The sequence below is a fragment of the Arthroderma uncinatum genome (assembly GCF_011692745.1).
Source record: "Arthroderma uncinatum strain CBS 119779 chromosome Unknown scaffold2, whole genome shotgun sequence".
NCBI classification, from domain to species: domain Eukaryota; kingdom Fungi; phylum Ascomycota; class Eurotiomycetes; order Onygenales; family Arthrodermataceae; genus Arthroderma; species Arthroderma uncinatum.
Window position 1 is genome coordinate 4,721,447 of NW_022983864.1, and position 21,532 is coordinate 4,742,978.

The following is a 21,532-nucleotide window of genomic DNA, read 5'->3' on the forward strand; positions in this document are numbered from 1 at the left end:
CTTTGTGAGGTTCCCTAGCCATGGTTGGCATTCCTTGTGATTAGTTTCGAATCATATCATTGAGAGATATTCTATGCGAACTTCGGAGCTTTCTCTGTAGTAGTTAATGCATGGTTCGCCCTTGTATTGATGAAGTCGGTTTCTAAGCTGTCTCCTCTAAACAGTGGCTGTAGAGAGTAGATAGGATACTTCGGGAAATGTAGACACCTAGCTCTTGCGATGTATATATTTCACGTAGGGTTAAAAAGAGTTATGTGCCTCTTTGCTGTCGGATATACTTAGCAAAGTTGAAGCTACAGCATCCGTAGCCATTTTGCTTGGATGATGGAGTCGCAGCGTTTAAAAGCACAATGACAGGGTTATTATTGGCCCTTCTTTACGGGTTAAAATAGCGCATCACTCAGGCACATGCTAGGGCCAAATCACGGCGCGTAGTTCTTTTCTTACGTCAAGTCTTGCTTAACGTCCGTAGAAAGGTCAAGGGGTACGTCAGACGGTTACTTCGCCCTCTGACTTCGCCTTTCACTGGACAAGAATCAAATGAAGTTCGAACATTCAATGCTGCGGATAATGCAAGGGCAAGGATCTAGAGGTGGACAGTTGTTGAATACCCTCTCATCGCCTCACAAGGAGAGTGAATCCATAGGTCGATAGGCTCTGCTCTCTGTATATGATCTTCCAGGGAAAGGAAAACGCGAGAGGCCTTTGAATAAGCGCCGCTATTCAAGCACTGCTCCTTCGGTAAAACTATTTAGACTCCAATGTGTATGCCTGACACTGCTACGATGGAGAACCCGGTGGTTGAAGGGACTTTGACTCTTGCCGCCTAGCTCCTGCAAGACGGCATTTCGGCCCGGAAAAAGGCACATTTCTCTAGAAGATATGGATGCTACGGTAGGAAGATAGGAAGTTTTCCGTTTTTTTTCTCAGTTAGTATTATCTTCAGGATGATGGTCCAGTGGGCCTTGGGACCCTAGAAGAGAAGGCTATAAATATAGCCGTCTGTATACGCATAGCCATCTATAGAACTTCCCTGGCATTGATGATGGATATCGAGTAGGAGACCCAACGTTGAGACTATATTCAGCGGGAGCTTTGATTCTATCAACGCAGGAATCCTGGAAGATATCCCGGAAGTGTTCTCGAGCGTTACCATAAACACCTCCGGCTCAAGTTTATTCAATATCCACTTGATCCTATAGGCAGGACATCATAAATATTGCTTCTTCAGGGACACCAATCCTGAATGGCTCCTGGTGTACCGTGGGGAAGTACCAGTCACTTCAGATACATATGTTATGGCCTTTAATGGTTGTGATGGGGTATACTGTAGCTCAGACCATAGGAATAGTTCAAAACCCGTCTTGTTCAATAGCGTCAAGTTTGGACCACATCATAAGTTCTCCAGCTCCTTTGCTCGAGGTTAAACCCTCTATTGGCTTGCTTTAAGTTGCTGCCCGCCTCAATATCAAGGAACGGCCTGGGTTGATGTGTCCTTGGTTGGTATGTTTTCGGGTATCATGCTAGGAGCTCCTACACTACACAGTGGAGGTTCCTTGCTCGTTTTCGAAGCGATCACTGCTATTTGTGGCTTCTGACATCTAGATGCTTTGGAGGAATTAAATCAAACGAGGTACCATGGGACATATCGCCTACGGTGTACTTTGGCAAGTCAGGAGAGACCTTTCACAGGACCACAACATATACAAAGTACGTTCACGTTGGGCTTGCTCTGGTTGGAACCAACATATCCAAGCCAACTGAATTTAAAGTAGATTTGGCGTCCGGTAACATCATTCGGCAGGTAATGTTTCTACTGAAGGTGGATGCATCATAGATGCCCGTGTTTATAAACAAACTGCCCTGACAATGCGACAACCTGCTGCACCCACTGTAGCAGACTGACTGGTTACCTGGTGTTTCTCGTAGTCTGACTCTAGACTTTCCCCAGTTATCGCTGTTGATGTATCTATCTTACCCCTCAGTCTGCTCCCCGCTCCGTTTGAGAATATGGTATTCTAGGAGTTTCAGTAAGGCGACAAGTTTCGACCACTTCTAGCTCGTTTTGTTTGGGTATTAGTTGGAGAACGAGCGAGCTGTTAACTAGCTGGTAGTTCAAGAGTGAATCCTTGAACTAGTCTAGTTAGACATGAGTCGCTAGATGTTGCGGTAGTCACTAACGGAGGTATCCTATATCACGGGCTATGATAGAATCCGCGACGAAGTAGAGAGTAACTACGGAGCGTGCACAAGCTACCCTAGCTCAACTCCGTCCCTCGCTCCACGGGCAACACAGAGCATATCCAGGGGTAAGCTGGACAAAAACAAAACAGCCATCTTCCTGCTTAGGTACATGGGTATATGTGCGAGTTTCACATCACGCCATTTCACGTCGCTTGCAGCTGACTTTGCAGACGCATGCACATCGTCATAACTGCCAACAGAAGTGAAACGATAGCTGACTATCGCGATCATCATACGGAGCATTTCCTTTCCCGTTCGCGGACCAATACGTCCAACCAGGAAGTCAACTGCATACGACTGTGCCGCGGCTGTGCCTTGCCTGTGCGAAGGGTCTGCGCCTGAGCTGAGCTGCGGGGAAGATCGGATAGTTTAGAGCCTCTCGTTGAGAGATCGGCAGGGCCAAGGTTGCGATCGACAAGCAAGTTAGAATAGAAAGATGCACATCAGGTCGTTGCGAAAAAGGGGCTGAACGCCATATATGTCATTGAGGTGCAGGATAAGGTTGTCAGGTTAAGCTTATTTGTGTACGACGTGAGACGACGACGGATGTGAACGACGCGAACGGGTTGGATAAGACATGTTAGATGAGCCAAGAGGAAGAGAGGTGAAACGCGGGTCGCGGGAGATTAACCTATAGCTGCCGAGATATGGCAGGGAAGTAGAAGTGGAAGTAAAGTGAAAGAGTGAAAGAGGTAGTAGGTATTATATTATATACACGTACATACGGGATATTGACATCGAAGCAAGCAGACGGAAGGAAAGCTCTTTTAGTCCATCATAAGAAGGGAAACAGGCAAGCTGTATTAAGTACGAAAACGCTCCTAGGAACGGGACACGAAGTGAAGTTTAGACTGTAGAAGAAGAAGAGAAAAAAGGAGGAGAAAGGGAAGGGTAATATCATCGCACGGTTCATGAGGCTGTTCTTGTCTCTAATACATAATGAAAATATCAGGTATTGATTTACAAGGCGAAAGCAGCGGCGATGGCGAGGAGGGCAGCACCGACGCCGCCAGAGACGCGGCCGGCGCCGTTGTTGAAGGGAGGAGTGGTGGTGGTGGCACCTGGTGGTGGTGGTGGAGGGACGCCGGTTGGGACGCCGGTGCCGGTTGGGTGAGGGACGCCTGGAGCCTGAGTCTGAGTGCTGGATGGTGGGCAGACGGAGGTGGTCAGGGTGACGACGCCGGTTGGGACGGTGGTGCCGGTGCCGACTGGGACAGCGATGTGGGTGACTGGCGCGGTTGGCTGGCGGCCGGTCCAGGTGGGAGTAGCGGGAGCAGATGGCTTAGGCTGGAGGGGAGTGTCGTTCTTGACGCCGAACTGGGTGCTGTACTGGTACTGGCCGGTGCCCTCGACGATGATCTGGATACCGTAGTGGGTGACGTCGTTCTCGAGCGAGGTGGAGGGAATCCAGTTGAAGGTGCCGGTGTTCTCGATGGAGTCGGCGAGAGTAGCAATTGGCTTGACGTTGATGGATGGGCCGCGCAGGAGCAGGATGGAGATCTTGCCCTTGGTGGTTGGCTTCCAGGTGATGGTGAAGGGCTTGCCGGCTTCGACCTGCTGGTTGAGGCCGGGCGTGTAGATGATGTTGCCGGCGGCTGGCTTGGACACGTCTGGAGGCGTGACGGCCGAGACGACGGCCGCGAAGGCAGCGACGATGAGAGTGAACTTCATTGTATCTTAGAGGGTCGGTATAGAAGTATCGAGGGTATAGATTGGAAGTAGAAGAGGGTATAGAGTAGAAGAGGAGAAGTTGAGAGAATAAGTAGAAAAGAAGAGAGTAAAGAACGACGAGCCTAAAGAGTGACTGAGTGGGTGACTGGAGAAAGAAGACTCAAGGGTATATCGCGAAAGATATATATTTATATGGCTCCAAAGGGGAAAAGAGGCTGAGTGACCCCGCGAGGCTGTTCTGTTGCCGCATCGGGACTAGCGCTGGGCCTTCGTGAAATGAGCAGACCCACCCACATCAGCCAATCAGAGGACGCAGAGGGACCCTTGCCAAAGTCACTCCTTCACTAAGTTCCTGCACTATACCTACCTATACCTATACCTATACCTTTATAGAGGGTGATATATGGTATATGTATGGTAGATGATGATGGTAGATAGTATGGTATGTACTCCGTAGTATGGTAGAGGTATATGGTATGGTATATGGTATGGTATATAGTATGGTGGTAGTATGGCGAAGAAATTGGAAGCTCCTGGCATCGCGTACTCGCAGCTGCGATTGGCCTGCTGCTTCCTTCGCGCCCGGCTTCCGGTTGGCCTGCCCTAGCACGGAGTATGGAGGAGACCTGCGTTAGACATGCGTTAGACATGCGAAGAGGTGACTGGGCAGCTGGTAAGTTCATGCCCCTTTCGTTTGCTGCCGGCGCTCCGTCCATACCCACTCGCAGGTAGCATCGAGATATAATAAGGCACAGGAACGGGCGTTAAGGAGCTACCCAATTGACATGGTTATTTATAGGGTCGCATGCAACAGTCGTATTCCTCCCAGTCTAGGTAGAGACTTAGTGTATAGCTGTGTTGCGGACTGTGTGCGACCGCTTGTTTCGACGGAGCATTCTCTCGTATATCATATGGGTACGAGGCTGGCAGGCTGAAGTCTGAGATTTCGATCGCCGGAACCAGAGCTGCTCATTTCCGCACCACGGCAGCTCCTTTCCTGCTCTCGTTCGTCTGTTCGTCTGTAGCTGCCCGAGCCGCTCGCCGCGTGCCGGCCGTCCTTTGCCATTTTCCTTTTCCTTGCCCTTCCGCCCTTCCCTGCGCCTGGGTTATCTCAGTTAGTACTTAGTTTGCAAGTTAAGACATGGATGGGTTCGAGTGGACAGCTTGCTCTTGCGCTAGCAGGTGGTGTCATTTTAGTTTTCTCTCTGTGCGCGCTACCACCTTACCGTTTTCCCTGTCCTTAGCTGGTCGTTCGTTGAGGGTCGTTGATGCGGCGCTGCGATGCGACGACGTTACTCGTTCAGACCCTCGTTCGTTCAGGCCCGATGCATAAAGTTACATGGCATGACAGCAGGGGAGTAAGTATGACATTCACTCCCTGCGAATAGCACAGGAGATATTGCTCGCTTCGGTCTTCGAGTCCTTCGCGTGGTTGTTCATCGTTCATCGTCGGTTCTTGAGAAGTCGTTGGTTTACGTAAGGTACATTGCCGCTTTCAGCCTTGGACGAGAAAACGTCCGACGAGAGATATCAGTTCATGCCATTATTATTATCTAGTGTATGGATGAGGTATATCTAGTGAGGTATAGTGAGTATAGTGAGGTACCACGTCGGAGTAAAGACAGATTAGGTGCAGGAATATTACATGGCCATGTCTATATTTACGTACATACATGGGTGAGCATAGACTACTGGTTGCGATGGATATATATCTCTCGGACTAAAGCAGGCACACACCGGTCTTCGCTCTTCGCCCTTCGATTGACTCGATCGGGAAGCCCGGATAGAACAAGAGTTCAGACAGCTTTGAGGCTCAACGTCTGCCTCCCTGCCCAATAGCGAGGTCAGCTTCATGCGATGCCATCGGAGACCAGAAGGGGGCATCCACCGACGCTTGGATGTGGTGGGAATTTTCCAGATCATGCGGTTACATCGCATCGTCTGCCTTGGCTTGCAGTGCGTCCATATATCCTGGCTTGGATCGAAGGAGCTCGATGGATGTATAGCTGTATACTCCGTAGATGTATATGTCGGTCTTGCGTCGGCTGGGATCGCCGGCAGCGATGTTGAGACATCAATCACTTGACCGTCCTGGGATTGGACTGATGTCGGTACATCGCAGACACTCCCCCTTTTCATGCTGGATCGGTGGAAGCCTGTTTATCGCGCGATGAGATGGAAAAAGCATGGACATCGCACACTTCTAGCACCGGTATGGGTATCTTGTTAGGCCCGAGTAAAGGGGATAGGCTGATTCTCACCAGCCACATCGAGTAGACAGCTCTGCCTTTCAGCGTCCCTATTCTACCAGGCCATTCATCTTGCCACGCAGGCTGGTTGGCGGTTACGACTGCCCGTAGTCGTCGCCAACGCGACAGCTGCGACTAGCTCGATCATGCTAATTGCAGTCGCTATGCATAGGGCCCGAACTCGTCGCTATCAGCGTGCTCTGGCCCTGCTTCCTCAATGCGTGGATGTCCTCGCTCAATCATCTTCTTGCAATGCAAGCGAGAGTCAAGAAAGAAAATCCTCATTTCCGGAATCTCCGTGAGACTCGCTGTTGCACCGTCAACAACCACATCTTATTCCCTACGAGCATATCCCCTGCAGCGCAGTTATATGGTCTCCCCAGCATCGCTAAACAACACAAGAATTGGCATTGTTTCAATTCCAGTGCTGAAACTGCCACATATTCCTGCCCATATATATCATATCATATCGCGGTTTCGACAGGTTACCTCAACGGTCGTTTTGGATCAGTCTCTTTTTCCCACGGCGCACTCTGGCGGTCTAGAGCTTGAACTTATTCTCGAGCTATAACTCTTATTTATTTATAGGTGAACTGGACTGGTGCGATACGAATCTTAACCGATGGTGTTTCAAACAGTGATCATGTTTAGAGTTGCGAGAACCGCCACAGGAGTTCGACGAGAAGAAACACGAGCCAATGCCCTACTTCCTTCGTTCCACCAACCATAGCAAAAGCTGATTCGGGATCGTTTTACGCCCCTTAACCCAGCTATGCTCGCCCGTCAACTTTTATTCACTATATATGCCTTCGCGTCAACCTTTATTCACTGTATATGCCTTCGCGTCAACCTTTATTCACTGTATATGCATTCGCTAGTCCATCGCGCTCTACGAATTCTTACCATGAAGCTTCTTCTGCCCGCCAGACCCATTCACCCTATGCCTGTAAGGCACGAGGCAGGAATCGCCGGGAGCCTCGAGGTGATCCTTCAGGAAACAAGCCCTATGCGGTGTGCCTACGTACTGCAACAAGAGTTTTTCGTGCCAGGATTCACCTAGCGCCGAAAATTCAAATAAGTCTTAAACAGCCTTATTATTTATTAACTATATACTCTTCTATCCTAGGTTGAGGTCTGCAAAAGCTTTCTCCCATAGAGAGCAAGCTCTCTATTGGCCAATTTGATGTTTGATATCGGGCTTGATCAGACTTAATGAGGCCAATTTGACACTAAATTGGGGCCGTCCGGCCGACAAACAGCTCTCGATATGGGCGCCAACGCTCTACTTATGTATAAAGCCATCATTCAGCCAACCTATATAACGCCAAACAATTGGGGGGGTCCCCTCAACGAATTAGGTAATTTAGAGAGGACCCCACTCCATATAAACATACCAGTTTGAGCTTGCTGGAGACCTACCCTTTTGCGCTGAATAGTCTCACTTTGCTTCGATAATAAGAATATATATATATATGCATAAGCTCTATTAGACCCTTCCCTAGTTAGTTATACGACCAAGGACAACGACAGAGATAAGTTAAGCCGCCCTAGTTGTTAGTTAACGCTAGGTACAGAGTAACTAGGGGTGTCACCAAATTCGCTAACACAGGTGGTTGTGAGGCCGTGAGGCTTAAAGGTACTATAATAGATATATAATGGCTAGAACGTAGTGGTATATATTAATAGAAAGCGAATCACTAACTTCTAGATGGGAAATTAGACTTTACTAGATAATATAGAAATCTAAAGGGTTAAATATATAACCTTAATATTAGAAGTTATATAGAGGCCTTATAGTTATATAGGAGGCCTCTAAATATACTAGGTGAGGTCAAAAGCAAGAGCTTTCTCCCATAGAGAGCTGGCTCTCTATAGTGGCCGAAGCGATGGTTGATATCAGCCTTGATATCAGGCCAATTTGATGCTAATATCCAGCCTGATATCGGGCCAGGTGGGTGCTGGATATCAGGCTTGATATCGGGCCCCCTGAGTGTTGGATATCATGCTGGATATCGGGCCAATTTGATGCTGATATCCAGCCTGATATCGGGCCCCCTGGGTGATGGATATCCTACATGATATTAGGCCCGTTGGGTGTTGGATATCATGCTGGATATCAGGCCAATTTAATGCTGATATCCAGCATGATATCAGGCCAATTTACCAGGGATAATGCAAGGGACTGAAAACTCTTTTCCCTGTAGTTTGTGAATAATTATCACCACCCATATTTTAACCAACATCAGTAGACATCTCTTACTCGCCAATTATGGCACAAGGGCAGGGGCGCATAGCTAGGAGTGGTTATGCCCGATGTGTCGAGCCAACCACTGCTTATATAAGTACCCATGTTGGGTGCAAGACTCTTCTCCTGACTCTCTCTCTTCATCCTTGAGCTCATCCCACAACCATCATTAATCAAACAATCAAGCATGGCCGTCTTCTTATTCCCTGTGTATTGTCTCGGCTGGTTGCTTCTACTTGCCTGCAGCAGGGCTATGAACGCCCCTACCCCTACATACCCGCAGACTGTGGAAGTGGACTTGATATTTCCGCGAAACGAGACCTACGCGCCTGTCCCGCTCACTCCCTTCGTTTTTGCTGTCCAGAACTTCCACGTCTCTAAACCGCTCTACCTACACTTCTCCTATAGTGTCGAACAGGACCCGTACATCGATGCCCCATCTGCAGGTGGCCATCTGTATCTGGATAAGGCCAACTTCTCTAGCAGCGACCCTTATTTCATATACGGCTGGACTCCCAAGCTCAACAATACCGAGGCCACATGGAGGTTCATCTGGGAATGGAGTGCAGGGAACTGCTCGAGATCTAAGAATCCAGTAGAACCCTTAGAATTTGGAAGTGTTGGCAGGCGCAACATTATCCACTTTACCACCAAGAACGGAGCTAAGCAGCTAGATCTCGTTGCTGCAACGCAAGATGGTACCTGCGATAAGTCACAAGCGCATACCCTGAATATCACGGAGGTATTGGATGTCCCTTCGGGGACTAGATACTATAACAACCAACCCTTATGCCCGTTACTTTCGACTATAACGCCAACTCCGGATCCCTGCGGGGCCAAAATAGATTCTGCGGCGGCATCGAGCATTTCATATGCCATTCAATCCAGTGCGTGTATAGGTGGTGCCAGTCCAAATGTGACCTGCCCGCCTGGTGTTGAGCCATGGAGTTCGGCACGGCGTACAACTGAGTTTTCGACAGGGGCAGTATTGTTGGTAGCTACTGTTGCTTGGCTTATTCACATGATATGATGGTTTTTTTTTACACTGTACATACCTGTTGCATAACTATCTCTGAATTTGCCACTGGCAACTTATGGAGAAATACTCTGTGTCCTAGATGTATATATCACGCCTATATGATGCTACCAGCTATACAAATTCGTTCAAATTACTTTAAACCATCATCTTTGGTTATCCATGATCCCCATTCTATATATAAATTATATTTTGCGTATGACTGGTCAGGACTAGGCACCCATATAACTGGGGGCAGACGAAGCAGGGTATATCTCTATATGGACGGACTACACTGGACAGCCTGCGGGATAAGCTAAATGATGAACAAAGAAGTCTATCTGACATGAAACATGGCATCAGGTCGCCAAACTCCAAGAAATCCCCCAACCAGCTGCCCTGAAACCTTTCTTCTCGTGCCTCGCTGATGGCTCTCCAACTCTCGACGCTCTGATTAAAAACTAGGATCTCTCAGGTTCGTCTCCACAGGTCTAGAAAGAGAATGATCCTTCATTAACATCAATAACCTACAGGTTCTTAATACTCTCTATTAATAATCAGTGGCATTCCTCCATCATACCAGGGAAGCAAAGGATAAGGATATATTAGGAAAAATCTAGATATCTATCTCCTTACTTCCCATAGCCCATGCTTCTGCAGCGGCGATAACATTCAACGTCTCCGAGCAGTTCGTTGCCCCTGCACGTTGTGTGGCCCCTGATTTGCTATTCCTCATAAACATCCATCCGAAACTTAGAAATCATTTCTTCAGCGGCATGTTTCTCATCAGGCTGAGCTCTAACTTCCCTTTCCGTCACCACCGGATAGAAGGGTTCATCGCCTAATCCGTGGCGGGGACAGGTGTATTCATTTGAATCTACCCTTATCCATGAAGTGGTCTGGACTGGTTGTAAATTCTATTCCGATGATTCCTAGCCAACAGCATTGAATGATAGGCACATACAACAAACGGCCATGTTTGCTTTTCGCGGGGTAATGCAGCAGAAACACGAAAGAACACCCTGGATAGGTTCCATGCTGTACGAGGGGTGTTGAGAAAAGAGCTATCTATCTGTTTATTAATCTTTTAAAAGGCTAGCGAGGCTGTTGCGTAATCTTCACAGCTTCACTATGAAATACCCTCGACGGCCAATGCCCAGATTGAGCCAAAGTCTCTTTATTGGCACCTGTGACTCTTTCAGTCGACGTATTCTCCCTCATCTGGAGGGGTTTACAGCATGAGGGGGAGGGGCAGGGCATGATATCGGATGCTGGGTTCACGCCAGATGAAGACGAGGGCTTCATCGGGCAGATATAAAAGGCCTGGGAATCCCTTCCCTCATCCAGCTTCTATCAAGGCACCTCACTCATACCCTGAGAACAATTCACTTGTTCATACAAACTAAAACCCAACGGCTATTCGCTCTTATCTGCTTCTTTACATCAAACATCCTTCAGTGCCCATCACGATGCCTGAATTATATCTCCCCCCCAAGGAAATATCTTTCCGTCTCAAGAGCTCGGTCACCAATTACGTCTTGTATTCTCGAGACAAGAATGACCCTACGTTCTATCACTACGGAGGAGGCGTTGCTGATGATCAGTGGTGGCAGCTTGTACCAGGAACCGGAACATACAACGGCTACTACCTGATCAAGAGTAAATACACCGGCAAAGTAATCTTCTCCAGGGCGTCCCCTGACCCCAGGGTCGGCCACATTGGTGGAGACGGGATGTATGCGGATAACTATTTCAAATTTGAAGAAGGCTCCGGCAAACACAAGGGCCAGTTCCGCGTTCGCAACTATTCTTCAGACATGGTCCTCTTCTCGCGAGAGTCCCAAAGCCCATATTTGGGAAACTACAGCGGCACGGCTGGCGTATATGACGACCAATACTGGTTTTTCCATTTCGAGGACATGACTCTTAACCGAGTTGAATATAAGCTGGACCAAGGACAGATTATTGCCTCTAATACCGAGACCATTGGAACGGAATCGGTCACCAATGGTTCAGACATCAACCAAACCGTCGAATTCGAGCTTTCCGATACAAAGTCCACCTCCACCAACTTCGAACACAGTCATGGCTTCACAGTGGGTGTGGAGGTGTCTGGGAAAGTTGAGATCCCATTCGTCGCCGAAGGTGAGCTCAAAGTCTCTGCCTCTACTACCCATACCTGGACATGGGGTAAGACAGAAACCGAGAGCAAGACCTTCACATCCAAATTCTCTGCTGCAGCCCCGCCTCACAAGAAGGTTACTGCGACGGCTAGCATCACTAGAGCCACAGTCGAAGTGCCGTACACCATGTATTGGAGATCTGTTGCCACAGGGAACGAGGTTTCTAGTTCCGGCACATACCGCGGCGTTACCTTTTGGAATCTTAGCAGTGTTGTCAAGCAAACGGACATTTAGGGGATGATAGCTCTATGTAGGATGGGGTAGGCAATATGGGTTTAAAGGGAATGACTCGCGTCGGAGATTATGGTAAAAGGCTTGGTTGCGAATAGGACGGTTCAACATTACATTTATATAGCGGTTCAACCCCTATATAGTTTCCTCATGTAATTATTCTGCAGATTGTGGCATACACACTGTAGTTACCAAGTGTACGATTTATTGCTGTATGCTAACTCTGGAGCGTCGAATATAACGGTTAGCATGATTCTATTCATATTTGTCACTGCCACGTTCTATCCACTATGAATCGAGAGATCCTTAGGATATCTAGGCTTCCCTATGAGGTGGTTAGTGCAATAAATCCAATATACACAGGCACATCCACATCTAGCTCCCGCTCCAACCAGTCGTAACTCTCAGTTCATTTCTGAGATAAAGCACTGCTCAGTTCAGGGTAGCGTAACGCTTCTGGTTACCAGGTATCTTCCCAACGAATCGCGATAACTATCAACGTCTGTACGCGCAGTGCATGCCATCTTATCTCGCCCTGTACCAGAATTAACGGGCGTCTAGTATACAACATGTCGGAATGGCTGCAAATAATATTTGAATCAAAGATAGGGGTTGACCCTCTAGGGACCTCCTGAGGCCAATATTTTACATCTTTTCGCACTTGACAACATAGTTATCAAAAACTAACTTCCCGTTTGGAAACCTCCACAACTATGGAATTAAAAATTAAACGATGCTTCCAATAAACGCGCCATTTCGTCCGTCAATTCTACCAAATAAAGACCTCACGGCATCTTTTTCTTAGAGCTCATACGTCTGCAACGGAATTTTCCTTTATCTTTGGGATTAAATGTATGGAGTCCTTCCGTCCATTCCGTGCTTTATCGAAGAGCATCAAGTACCACTTCTTGCTATCGGTATATGATAGACAGCGCGCAGTTCTGGGAAACAAGTTTTATTAAGTAGATTAACACCATCTTTTCTCTATCGACTGATGTACGCTAGTTGTTAATACTAGAGTATCATGCATCCTATTTATCGGAACACCCCAATTCCCTTGGCTAATATCGACCTCAAGTACCAGTTACAACTTACAAATTGCGCCGCGCAGATTTTCAATCATGTCGAGATTTTTCTTTACCGGTCCTAATGCATCAAGCTCGCTAGATTTCAGGGACCGTCTCGAATTGGCGGCCTTCTTAAACCCGCCTCGCCCAACACCAGCCCCGGCCAAGGCGCCAAAGACGCTCAAGAAGGCACTTTCGGGGTGAGTGATGATGTCGTGCAACAGCAGGCCTGCATCGCCAGCCGTACCGAGCAGGCGGAGTATGGAGCGAACAGCAGTTAAACCAGCGGCGCCGGCGGCCTGTCCTGCAATAGGGACGAAGAAGAGAAACCCTGTGATAAAGCTGATAATCATCTCTTCACGCTCTTTCTTCTCGATATCCTTGGCAGTTTCGGAAATCTTTTCCATGCTCGCGACGGCGGTTTCTAATGTCAGCGCAGGTAGGGATGCAGCGTCGAGCACGTCGGACAACTGCACTAGATCGCTGTGTTCTGTATTGTGCCTAACGATCTTAATGCGGTCGAGGAGCTCCTCGGTCTTGGGGTAAGAATCGCCGATAACGTCCTTAGGGTTGAATACCTTGACATTGCCTCGGACGGGGTAGTACCAGAACCAATTGCTTTGCCTGTCTAGACAATCCAGAACGTCCTTGCCAGCGTACTTGCAGCCATCGCTGATCAAGGATTGCTTCCTGTCAATATTGATCCACGACTCCTCGATACCGTACTTGTCACCAATGTCCTTATAGAAGCCCTTGGAGTCTCTCAACGAGAAAGTGACGTTATGCTTTCCCATGGCAGACTCCTGACATTTGACATCGACATTGTGCACACCATCCTTGCAATCTTTAGAAATATCGCAATCGATACCACAGTAGGCATTGGTGCAGTCGCTGCAGCATACAACATCCTTTCTCTCTGTACACTTGAAGTACAGGTCCGACTTCTCCTTCATGAAGGCGTCAATTTGGCCGGGAACTTGCTCCCTAATGTAACGTTCGTAGGTTTTGAACTTGCCATCGTAACCGTCGTTAATTAGGCCCTTGTACTTTTTCAGGGATGCTTCCATAACGGCTATTTCAACATCGATAATGTATATCTCCATGCAATGAGCTGGAATTGAACCCTTGTCGTCCTCGAGCTGTTTGAAAGTAGTGTACGTTTTTGAGCAGGCTGAGTAGAAATCGTGGTTGATTTTATATTCGTAATCATCAGGATAATCGTCACCACCGCTGCCGCTGTAGGACGGTTAGTATCATTGGTATATGATGCTTATGGTGTAGGAACTTACTCCAAAAACTCCTGTAGGTCAACGGCCCAATCTGTGGTTCCGGCGAAGTTGTATGAATCATAAAACTTGGAACGAACGGCCTTCATGTCATCATCCATATATGCCACCCACTCGGTATCGTTGTAGACCAGAATGTTAGAGCCTTCCTCTTTCCACTGCTTAGTGACTTTACCGTTGGTGATAATCTCGTCGATCTCGGCGTTGGAGATGTAGCCGCCTGTATCTGTGCAACGTCCCTTTGCAGCATTAGATTCGCGTGAGGTACCAGTAAATTTGCACGTTGGCGCGGTGCAACCAGCCTGAGCCATCTTGAACGACCGGCCATAGCTGGTAACACCCACGACCACTTTGTTAGAAGGTACGCCAGCCTTAGTGATCATTGACAAAGCATCTTTCGTTTCTGTTTCGTTGACATGGGACCGTAAACAGTTGCCTTCAGGACAGCCGGGCGAAGTCCACGGGTTGGAATAGTCCCACTGGCCATGTAGATCATAAGTCATATAGACGATATAGTCAAGTTTGGCACCCATTTGTTCCATAGGGAACGACTTTAGATAATGGTAGGAAGCTGGGGCAGCAAAGGAAACTGTTTTGGAGCTATCCACCTTCGATTTGAGACCGGAGAGGAACTCATAGTAATCCATACCTGCCTTTGGGTCGCCAGCGGGGATACCAGGAATGTCTGGGGCCTAAATCATTTATGTCAACGTTAGTTAACTTCCAGCCCGGCCAAATTTATAGTTTTTAAAAGAAATACTTACCCCAGGATACTCCCAGTCAAGATCGACTCCATCTAGTTTATGCTCATTCATAAAGGCAATAATGTTCTTTTGGAAAGTATCGCGGTTACCAGGTTTGACTGCTTCGCGAAGAATGTGAAAAGTACTAGGCAGAGTACTAAAGTCCCAGCCGCTGAAAGAAATAATCTTCTTAATCCCGGACATGCCTTTAAAGAGGCCAAACTGCTCCTTAACCTTGCTTACATCCACGTTGAAGTCAGACGTCACATCAATGAAAGCAAAGTGGATATGCGTATACTTTTTTGTGTCGATCTGGTCGACATCCATGGTCAAGCATTTGCGGTTTTTATTCCAGGCTTCAAAATATGCGACGTTAATCTTCTTAGATGGCGCGGGACCTTTGATAATGTCTTTACCGCAATTGCTAATGCCTATTTTTGAGGTCAGCCATAACTCTACTATTGAGTTTGGGAGGGAGACACTTGCATCCATTTTTACCGGGCGCAGAAGTACCAGGAGCGCCAGTTTCTGACTTGGATATGGTACAAAATTCATCTGTTGTGCCACATTGACCCCATATGTTGCAGCAAACCTTCAAGGGGCAGGGATTGAGGGTGGCCAAGTCGGTGCCTTTGGGTGGCACTTTGGTACCGGGAACCTTTGAATCGTGTTAGTTTCGATAATAACGTCTTTAGCGGGCTGGGAATCCTTACGGTCGGTCCACAAATAGCGTTCTAGGAATCAGAGTCAGTGTATAGTCTTCTGTTTAAAGGCATCCAATTTCAGGGGAAAGACTTACTGCCACAGAAGCAGGCATAGGTGGCACTCCAGAGCTCACACACAACTTGAACCCAACCCAAAGCAGCTTGCAGCTAGTCCAGCCCCATGTTTTCTTGTTGAAGTTTTCAATATCTGTAATCGTTATCCCAAGAGATGCAGCAATCGTAGAACAGCTATCGCTCGTTATAGTCGTATATGTGGCGCAGGACCCGTCCGGGTTGGGCTTGGGTCGCAAGTCAGGCAACTTGCCACGAGAGCAGCAAACATGCTGTCCGACTTTTGGAGACGTACATAGGTCGGCGGCATTAACCTTGGTAAAATCCGGGAGACTTAAACCGCACTTAGACGCCAGGGAGCTGCAACCGTCGCCACTTACGACCTTTATTGTCTTGCAGGTGCCGTCCGAGTTTCCAGGAGGGATAGTGTCAGGCAAGGTGCCGGAGGAGCAGCAGACCTTCTCGCCAATAACGAGCGTCTCGCAAAATTTTGAACGAGTATTGTACTTTACCAAGTCATCTTGGCTGATCTTGCACCAGTTGGCAACAGCCCAACAGCCATCGCCAGCTTCGACCGTAGTTGTTTTGCACTCTGCTCTGGCAATCAACCGGGGCCTTGACCCTATGTGGGCGGCCCCAGTTGGAAAGGTTATCGTTTCGTTGCCATTTGATTTTGACTTGACACTGGAAGGGACACGCAGAGTTACTGTCATCAAGACCTCATCACCGTCCCCTCCAGGGACGCATCGTCCGTCGGCCCAATTCTTGACGGCTTCTTGGATTAAGGGCATTTTCTTTGCACTGCCCACAATGATACCGATGCCGTAATCCGCGCCACGGCCATCGACTTCACATAGCTGGATGACAGTAGTTTTTGAAATCGAGTTTTCCTCCGCATATTTGAGCAAGCCGTTGAGAACATCAATGGTGACGCCATGCTGGTGGACTTCGGCACCTCCAAACACCCCAATGACGACAGATTTAGAGTATCCAAATGCTAAGGCGTTATCCACACAGGAAGGCGTTTTTGATTTGAAATGGTTGACAATCTGGTGGCCCGCTGACAGTAAATCTTGAACAGAAAAGCCATCATCATTGTTGGCGTAGTATGAGAGATCTTGATAGAAGCTTCGACGAGGGCGTGATTGGGCGTTGGGCAAAGGGCTGCCGTCTGATCATCAGCCTCGTAGACGGCCTTCATGCTGGAGCTATAGTCCGCCGTGCATGCCCTGATGACCGATTTTTTGTTTTGGGTGATGAAATCTAGCACCATGGTCTCATTGCACGCCGCCAGCTTTGCGGCCTCAGGGAATAGGAACCACCCAGGCCCAGTGCTGCTGTTGCCAGATTCTTGACATGCCAAAGGGCATACAGTGAGCGCACTGGGAGGCGCTCGGTTGTTCGCTGCAAGCCATTCGTCAAGCCCGCTGTCGCCTCGAGCGTTTATTGAAGTTGGTGTGTGGCCCAATTGGGCCAACACTGGGAGAGTTGAATGTATGAAAAAGCACCACAGCAGCTTCATGGTGAACGATGGGCGAGAAAGAAGGCCCTCATCTCTTCCAACAGAGGCAGAAAGGGACGACTAAATAGATTCATCACTTGGCCGGACTCGTTTGACGTAAGGAAAAAGGTCCAAGTCATGCCCAGAATGTAACCTAACATTTGGTAATTTGAGAACCGATATCCACGCCGCAACCCCTGAGAAGTTGCTAGTTTCTCGCCCCCAAAAATATGAGATGCAAGCTGAAGACCCCGGTACAGAGTCGCAGTTCCAGAGTAGAACGATAGTTGATAAAGGCAAGGGTATCAAGGATTGTTCTCCATGGGTAACAACAGGCATTAAGCCAGCCGCCCCCTGGGAGTATATGCCTGCTGCATTCTGAAAAAAAAGAAAGAAAAAAGAAAAAATAGGAAATAGGAAAGAAAGGAAAAGAGAACCAAGAAATAGAAAATAAAGGAAAATAAAAATGAAGAAGTTATTATCTTCCGTTCGTTCCTCTTGTATTTGCTCCGCATACACCTCTTTTTCTGCTATTCCTCACTTTTTGTTATCCGTGTCATTGTTACCTGAGCTATGCGGCCTTCATTCCTCTTCACTCTTGCATACCTCACCGTGAGCGTCATTGCTGGCGGATATCAAGGATGCATTGAACGCGTGTTACTCTTCTACGCCTACCAAATCGACGAACTCAACGACCCCAAGGACCGAATTCTGGGCTTCGCCTGCAAGAAATGGGACTTCATGCCCGTCTCCCCAGAATGCAAGAACAATGAATGGAAAGAGTGCAAGGGCAAAGGCGGCCGTAGATGCAATTTCAACGAACTCATGGCGTCCCTAGGCAAAGCGCGTCCCAACCACAAGCTGGTTGGCCCTCCTGGAGCAGATCAATTCACGACAACCCCTGATATTGATGAGACGTCAAAGGTCCTCTACCACCATTATACCTCAATGGTGAAGAATATGATAGTGCCCAACTACCCAGCCTACAAGGCCATGAAGGGTGCCGATATGGACTATAACAGGTACCTCGAGCGCCCCGGCAAACTGGTCAACGACGCAGCAATGCACAAAACTGAGGCCAACAAGCACCTGTGGGAGAAATACGACTCTAGCCTGGAGAAAATTAAAGCCGCACGCGCGGGTGACCATGGCCGATTTCTCGTCCCAGCCGCTAAAGCGGACTTAGGATCGAAAATGGAGGTTGTGCTGGAACATTTGGGCAGCAACCCCGTCAAGCCCTCGGAAGTATGGGAAACTGTTGACTGGGCAGCCACCGAAGAAAAGGCCAAGAAGGATGGCGTTGCCGATTATGAGGATCTCATCGATAAGTTTAAGAGTACGTTTTACGGCACTCGTGTCGCCCGGGAACATTTGGTAGTCGAGGAGACATTCAAACGGATGGCAGACACGGCACGGTCATGCCGCTAGACAGGTAGCCTTTCGGTTGACCAAAAAACAACTGAGTGGGTATCTCGAGCCACGGAGCGCAGCTTGAAGCAGGTTGTATCTAGTCGTCCGGCAAATAGCGTCATTTTAGCATTATAACCCTTGAAATTACCCATATATACCCCTGGGCCTATCTTTATCTTATCCTTAGACTTGTCCATTGGAAAGTATATAAAATACAGGGACCCTTAAGGACTCTGACAGGGACCTCTGTATACCGCTTTATTGTGGTTGGTCAGAATGTTGTAATGATGGTGGTTTCTGGTTGTTTTTTCGGATATTTGTATAGCCATGCATCAAGAATAGCACCGCTCTCTAGACGAGGAGAAAGGGGATATATGGATACATTCATTCGGATTCAGAGCACGAGGATCTTGGAAGCATATCATCTAGGTCCTTGCCCAAGGCAACCTCCCCGGTCTCCCTGTCGATGAACCTCACATTATCTGGTCCACACGGCCAGTGGATGGACTCCCAGGCGGTCTGCCAGTCGTCCACGCCATTGTAGCAGATGACGTGAATTACCTCAAGGTTACTATAACCAGCGAGTTGATGGTAGCGAAAGTGGAAGAACCATTCGTCGTTTTCGCCCTCAAAGGTAAGTCGGCGGATTAGAAGCCGTTCAGCCTCGAATAATTCCCAAGCAAAAGTGCTATGATGTCCAATCGATATCATGTCTACCTCGAAGTTCACCCAGACGTACCGTGGTTCGATGCCGAAGGCGAAGGCCCGCTGGTACAGCCCCTTTTGGTTCCGGGCCTCATAGCAGGTTTGGAGGATTGCAGGCACCGGAGCCGACGACATTACATGCAGGGTTTCGTTGTACGGGGTATTTTTGTAGCCAACCTCGATGGTGCGAGGTTCGACTGTCAGTTCCCAGATACGAGCGCGAAGCTCAGATGGCAGACAAGGGAAGAGGTGGAAGACGGCCATGTGGACTTTTGCGGCGTAGTAGAGTATTGAATGTCGATGTACGTACAACTCGCCCTGGCAAGGGGTATATATACGTAAAACTAGGCTCAAGATAAACCTGGCTGCGGCAGAGGGCTTCACAAACCATGCAAGCAATTAAGCGATATCAATATACTAGCACCATATAAGGCAGCCAGCGCCGTGCTGGAAGAGAGAAAATACAACGTTGACAGGGAGTCATGCAGCGATGTCACTGGAAAGTGGGCGCCATGGGGATTATATAGAGAAACGCCCAGGCGGCTGCGGATAAACCCAGCAGTGTTAACTAGTTATTTAATAGGCCCTGACTCCTTAGCTCGCCAAGCGGTCCGGAGTAGAAAACAAAACTTGACGTCAAACATTACATTAACTACCAGGGGTAATTGACTTCAAACATTAAGGAGTTATCCGGGGAGAAGATATGGCCCAGCTCGTCGGGTCAAGATCTCCGGGGTAGCTGGGTAACTCCCTCGTTAGCCATTTGCTGATGCGTCTGCGCATGGGGGAAGCTGATATAGAAGACCATCCTGGCACTGGAGCAACGAGCATGTAACCGCGGGAAGTTCTATGGACTTATATCCTGGCGCTTGCATACCAACATAAACCCCCTGGCTGAGCTGATATTAAATTTAACAGGAGAGTAAAATTCTCTCTCTCTCTCATTCCCCCGTGGATAGTGTTTCTTTATCTCTTCTTCCCCCGTGGATAGTGTTTTATCTCTCCGTGAGGCCTTCTACCATATCATTCTCTATCTTCTTCCCACCTCTGCCCATCTCGAATCGTCAGTTCAATCAACCACTCTGCTATGAAGTCTACCTTACTCTCCCTTGGGGCACTAGTCGCCGGCCTACGCTTCTGTGCTGGAAACGATTATCCAAGACTGCAATGGGACCCAGAAACAACTCTCTCCTGCATCGACTGGTATGATAATAACCAAGGTATGGGATGTGAGGATACCCGAAACTATTTTACCATTACGCCTGAGCAATTCACCAAATGGAACCCCTCTGTCGGTCTCGACTGCAAGCCATGGAAGAAATCCCATTCCTACTGCATCCTGAGCCAGGAGAGACTGGACAATACAACCAAGACAGCGACGGCAACCTTCCCAACAAACACCCCCATCCCAACCGCATGGGTCGATTTGGGCTGTCATATCGACGACGATGCTAAGATGCCAATTCTCGAGGCCCGCGGAACCGAGGAGGGAGGTGACAAGAAGTTGACTATCGCTAAGTGCCAGAAGAATTGCTATTACGTGTTCCGTCGGCTGGAAGGCACAAAGGCGGTTAAGTGGGCAGGTGTGAAGGCAGGCAATGAGTGCTGGTGTAGCAGCTATTTCAAGGGCAAGAAAGCTAGCGACAAGAAAGAATGCAATCTGCCCTGTACCGGCAAAGCAGACGAAATTTGTGGTGGCAAGGATCGCATCAATGTCTTCGAGCTCCAGTACCCAGCCCCCGAGGATCCAGAGTCTACGAAGACCTCGTCCACCACATCAAGGACCCAAACCACCACCCTGTCGACTACATCGGGAACCAAAACTATCAGCAGTAAGCCTACGACCATGCCGACTGGACCTGCCGGCTCTGGGGCAAGCAGGAATCTTGCGCCATTCTAAGGATTTCACTGCCGGTCTAGATCGCATAGTTAGGGTCTCAACCAAGACGGACATCCTGGAGTGCTGGAGTAGGGATATAGTCACACTTTATCTTAGATAGCGCGAGTTCCATAACGAATTATACATTTTGATATTACCAGCTGATTTTGAATATATCTTATAACTAGATAGCTAGTAACCAATTCGACTTTATAGGGTGTGATAGAGATATGACGCTTAGCACCTTAACTAGCTGTTTAACTGGAATAACTAGCCGTCATCCCCATCTCAAGTGGATGGATCTCACAGCGCCTCAAAAATGGGATA

General features: G+C 48.3%; 7 protein-coding genes across 7 annotated transcripts; 4 read left to right on the forward strand and 3 right to left on the reverse strand.

Moving 5' to 3' along the window:
* Window positions 1–3,204: 3,204 nt before the first annotated feature.
* On the reverse strand, window positions 3,205–3,915 carry GIQ15_03397 (extracellular serine-threonine rich protein; the record flags this gene model as incomplete). The annotated part of the gene is made up of 1 exon (XM_033550814.1): window positions 3,205–3,915. The coding sequence occupies one exon, from the start codon at window positions 3,913–3,915 to the stop codon at window positions 3,205–3,207; it is 711 nt and encodes a 236-aa protein (XP_033407975.1).
* A 4,681-nt stretch (window positions 3,916–8,596) lies between these two features.
* On the forward strand, window positions 8,597–9,439 carry GIQ15_03398 (uncharacterized protein; the record flags this gene model as incomplete). The annotated part of the gene is made up of 1 exon (XM_033550815.1): window positions 8,597–9,439. The coding sequence occupies one exon, from the start codon at window positions 8,597–8,599 to the stop codon at window positions 9,437–9,439; it is 843 nt and encodes a 280-aa protein (XP_033407976.1).
* A 1,454-nt stretch (window positions 9,440–10,893) lies between these two features.
* Window positions 10,894–11,841, forward strand: GIQ15_03399 (hemolytic lectin LSLb; the record flags this gene model as incomplete). The annotated part of the gene is made up of 1 exon (XM_033550816.1): window positions 10,894–11,841. One exon carries the CDS (start codon window positions 10,894–10,896, stop codon window positions 11,839–11,841), a length of 948 nt encoding a protein of 315 aa, XP_033407977.1.
* Window positions 11,842–12,922: 1,081 nt separating this feature from the next.
* On the reverse strand, window positions 12,923–17,232 carry GIQ15_03400 (glycosyl hydrolase, family 18; the record flags this gene model as incomplete). The annotated part of the gene is made up of 7 exons (XM_033550817.1): window positions 12,923–14,141; window positions 14,195–14,883; window positions 14,956–15,365; window positions 15,433–15,592; window positions 15,648–15,668; window positions 15,734–16,707; window positions 16,776–17,232. 7 exons carry the CDS (start codon window positions 17,230–17,232, stop codon window positions 12,923–12,925), a joined length of 3,930 nt encoding a protein of 1,309 aa, XP_033407978.1.
* A 552-nt stretch (window positions 17,233–17,784) lies between these two features.
* On the forward strand, window positions 17,785–18,639 carry GIQ15_03401 (uncharacterized protein; the record flags this gene model as incomplete). The annotated part of the gene is made up of 1 exon (XM_033550818.1): window positions 17,785–18,639. The coding sequence occupies one exon, from the start codon at window positions 17,785–17,787 to the stop codon at window positions 18,637–18,639; it is 855 nt and encodes a 284-aa protein (XP_033407979.1).
* A 366-nt stretch (window positions 18,640–19,005) lies between these two features.
* Window positions 19,006–19,590, reverse strand: GIQ15_03402 (uncharacterized protein; the record flags this gene model as incomplete). The annotated part of the gene is made up of 1 exon (XM_033550819.1): window positions 19,006–19,590. One exon carries the CDS (start codon window positions 19,588–19,590, stop codon window positions 19,006–19,008), a length of 585 nt encoding a protein of 194 aa, XP_033407980.1.
* Window positions 19,591–20,413: 823 nt separating this feature from the next.
* On the forward strand, window positions 20,414–21,226 carry GIQ15_03403 (WSC domain protein; the record flags this gene model as incomplete). The annotated part of the gene is made up of 1 exon (XM_033550820.1): window positions 20,414–21,226. One exon carries the CDS (start codon window positions 20,414–20,416, stop codon window positions 21,224–21,226), a length of 813 nt encoding a protein of 270 aa, XP_033407981.1.
* Between the last annotated feature and the right edge of the window lie 306 nt (window positions 21,227–21,532).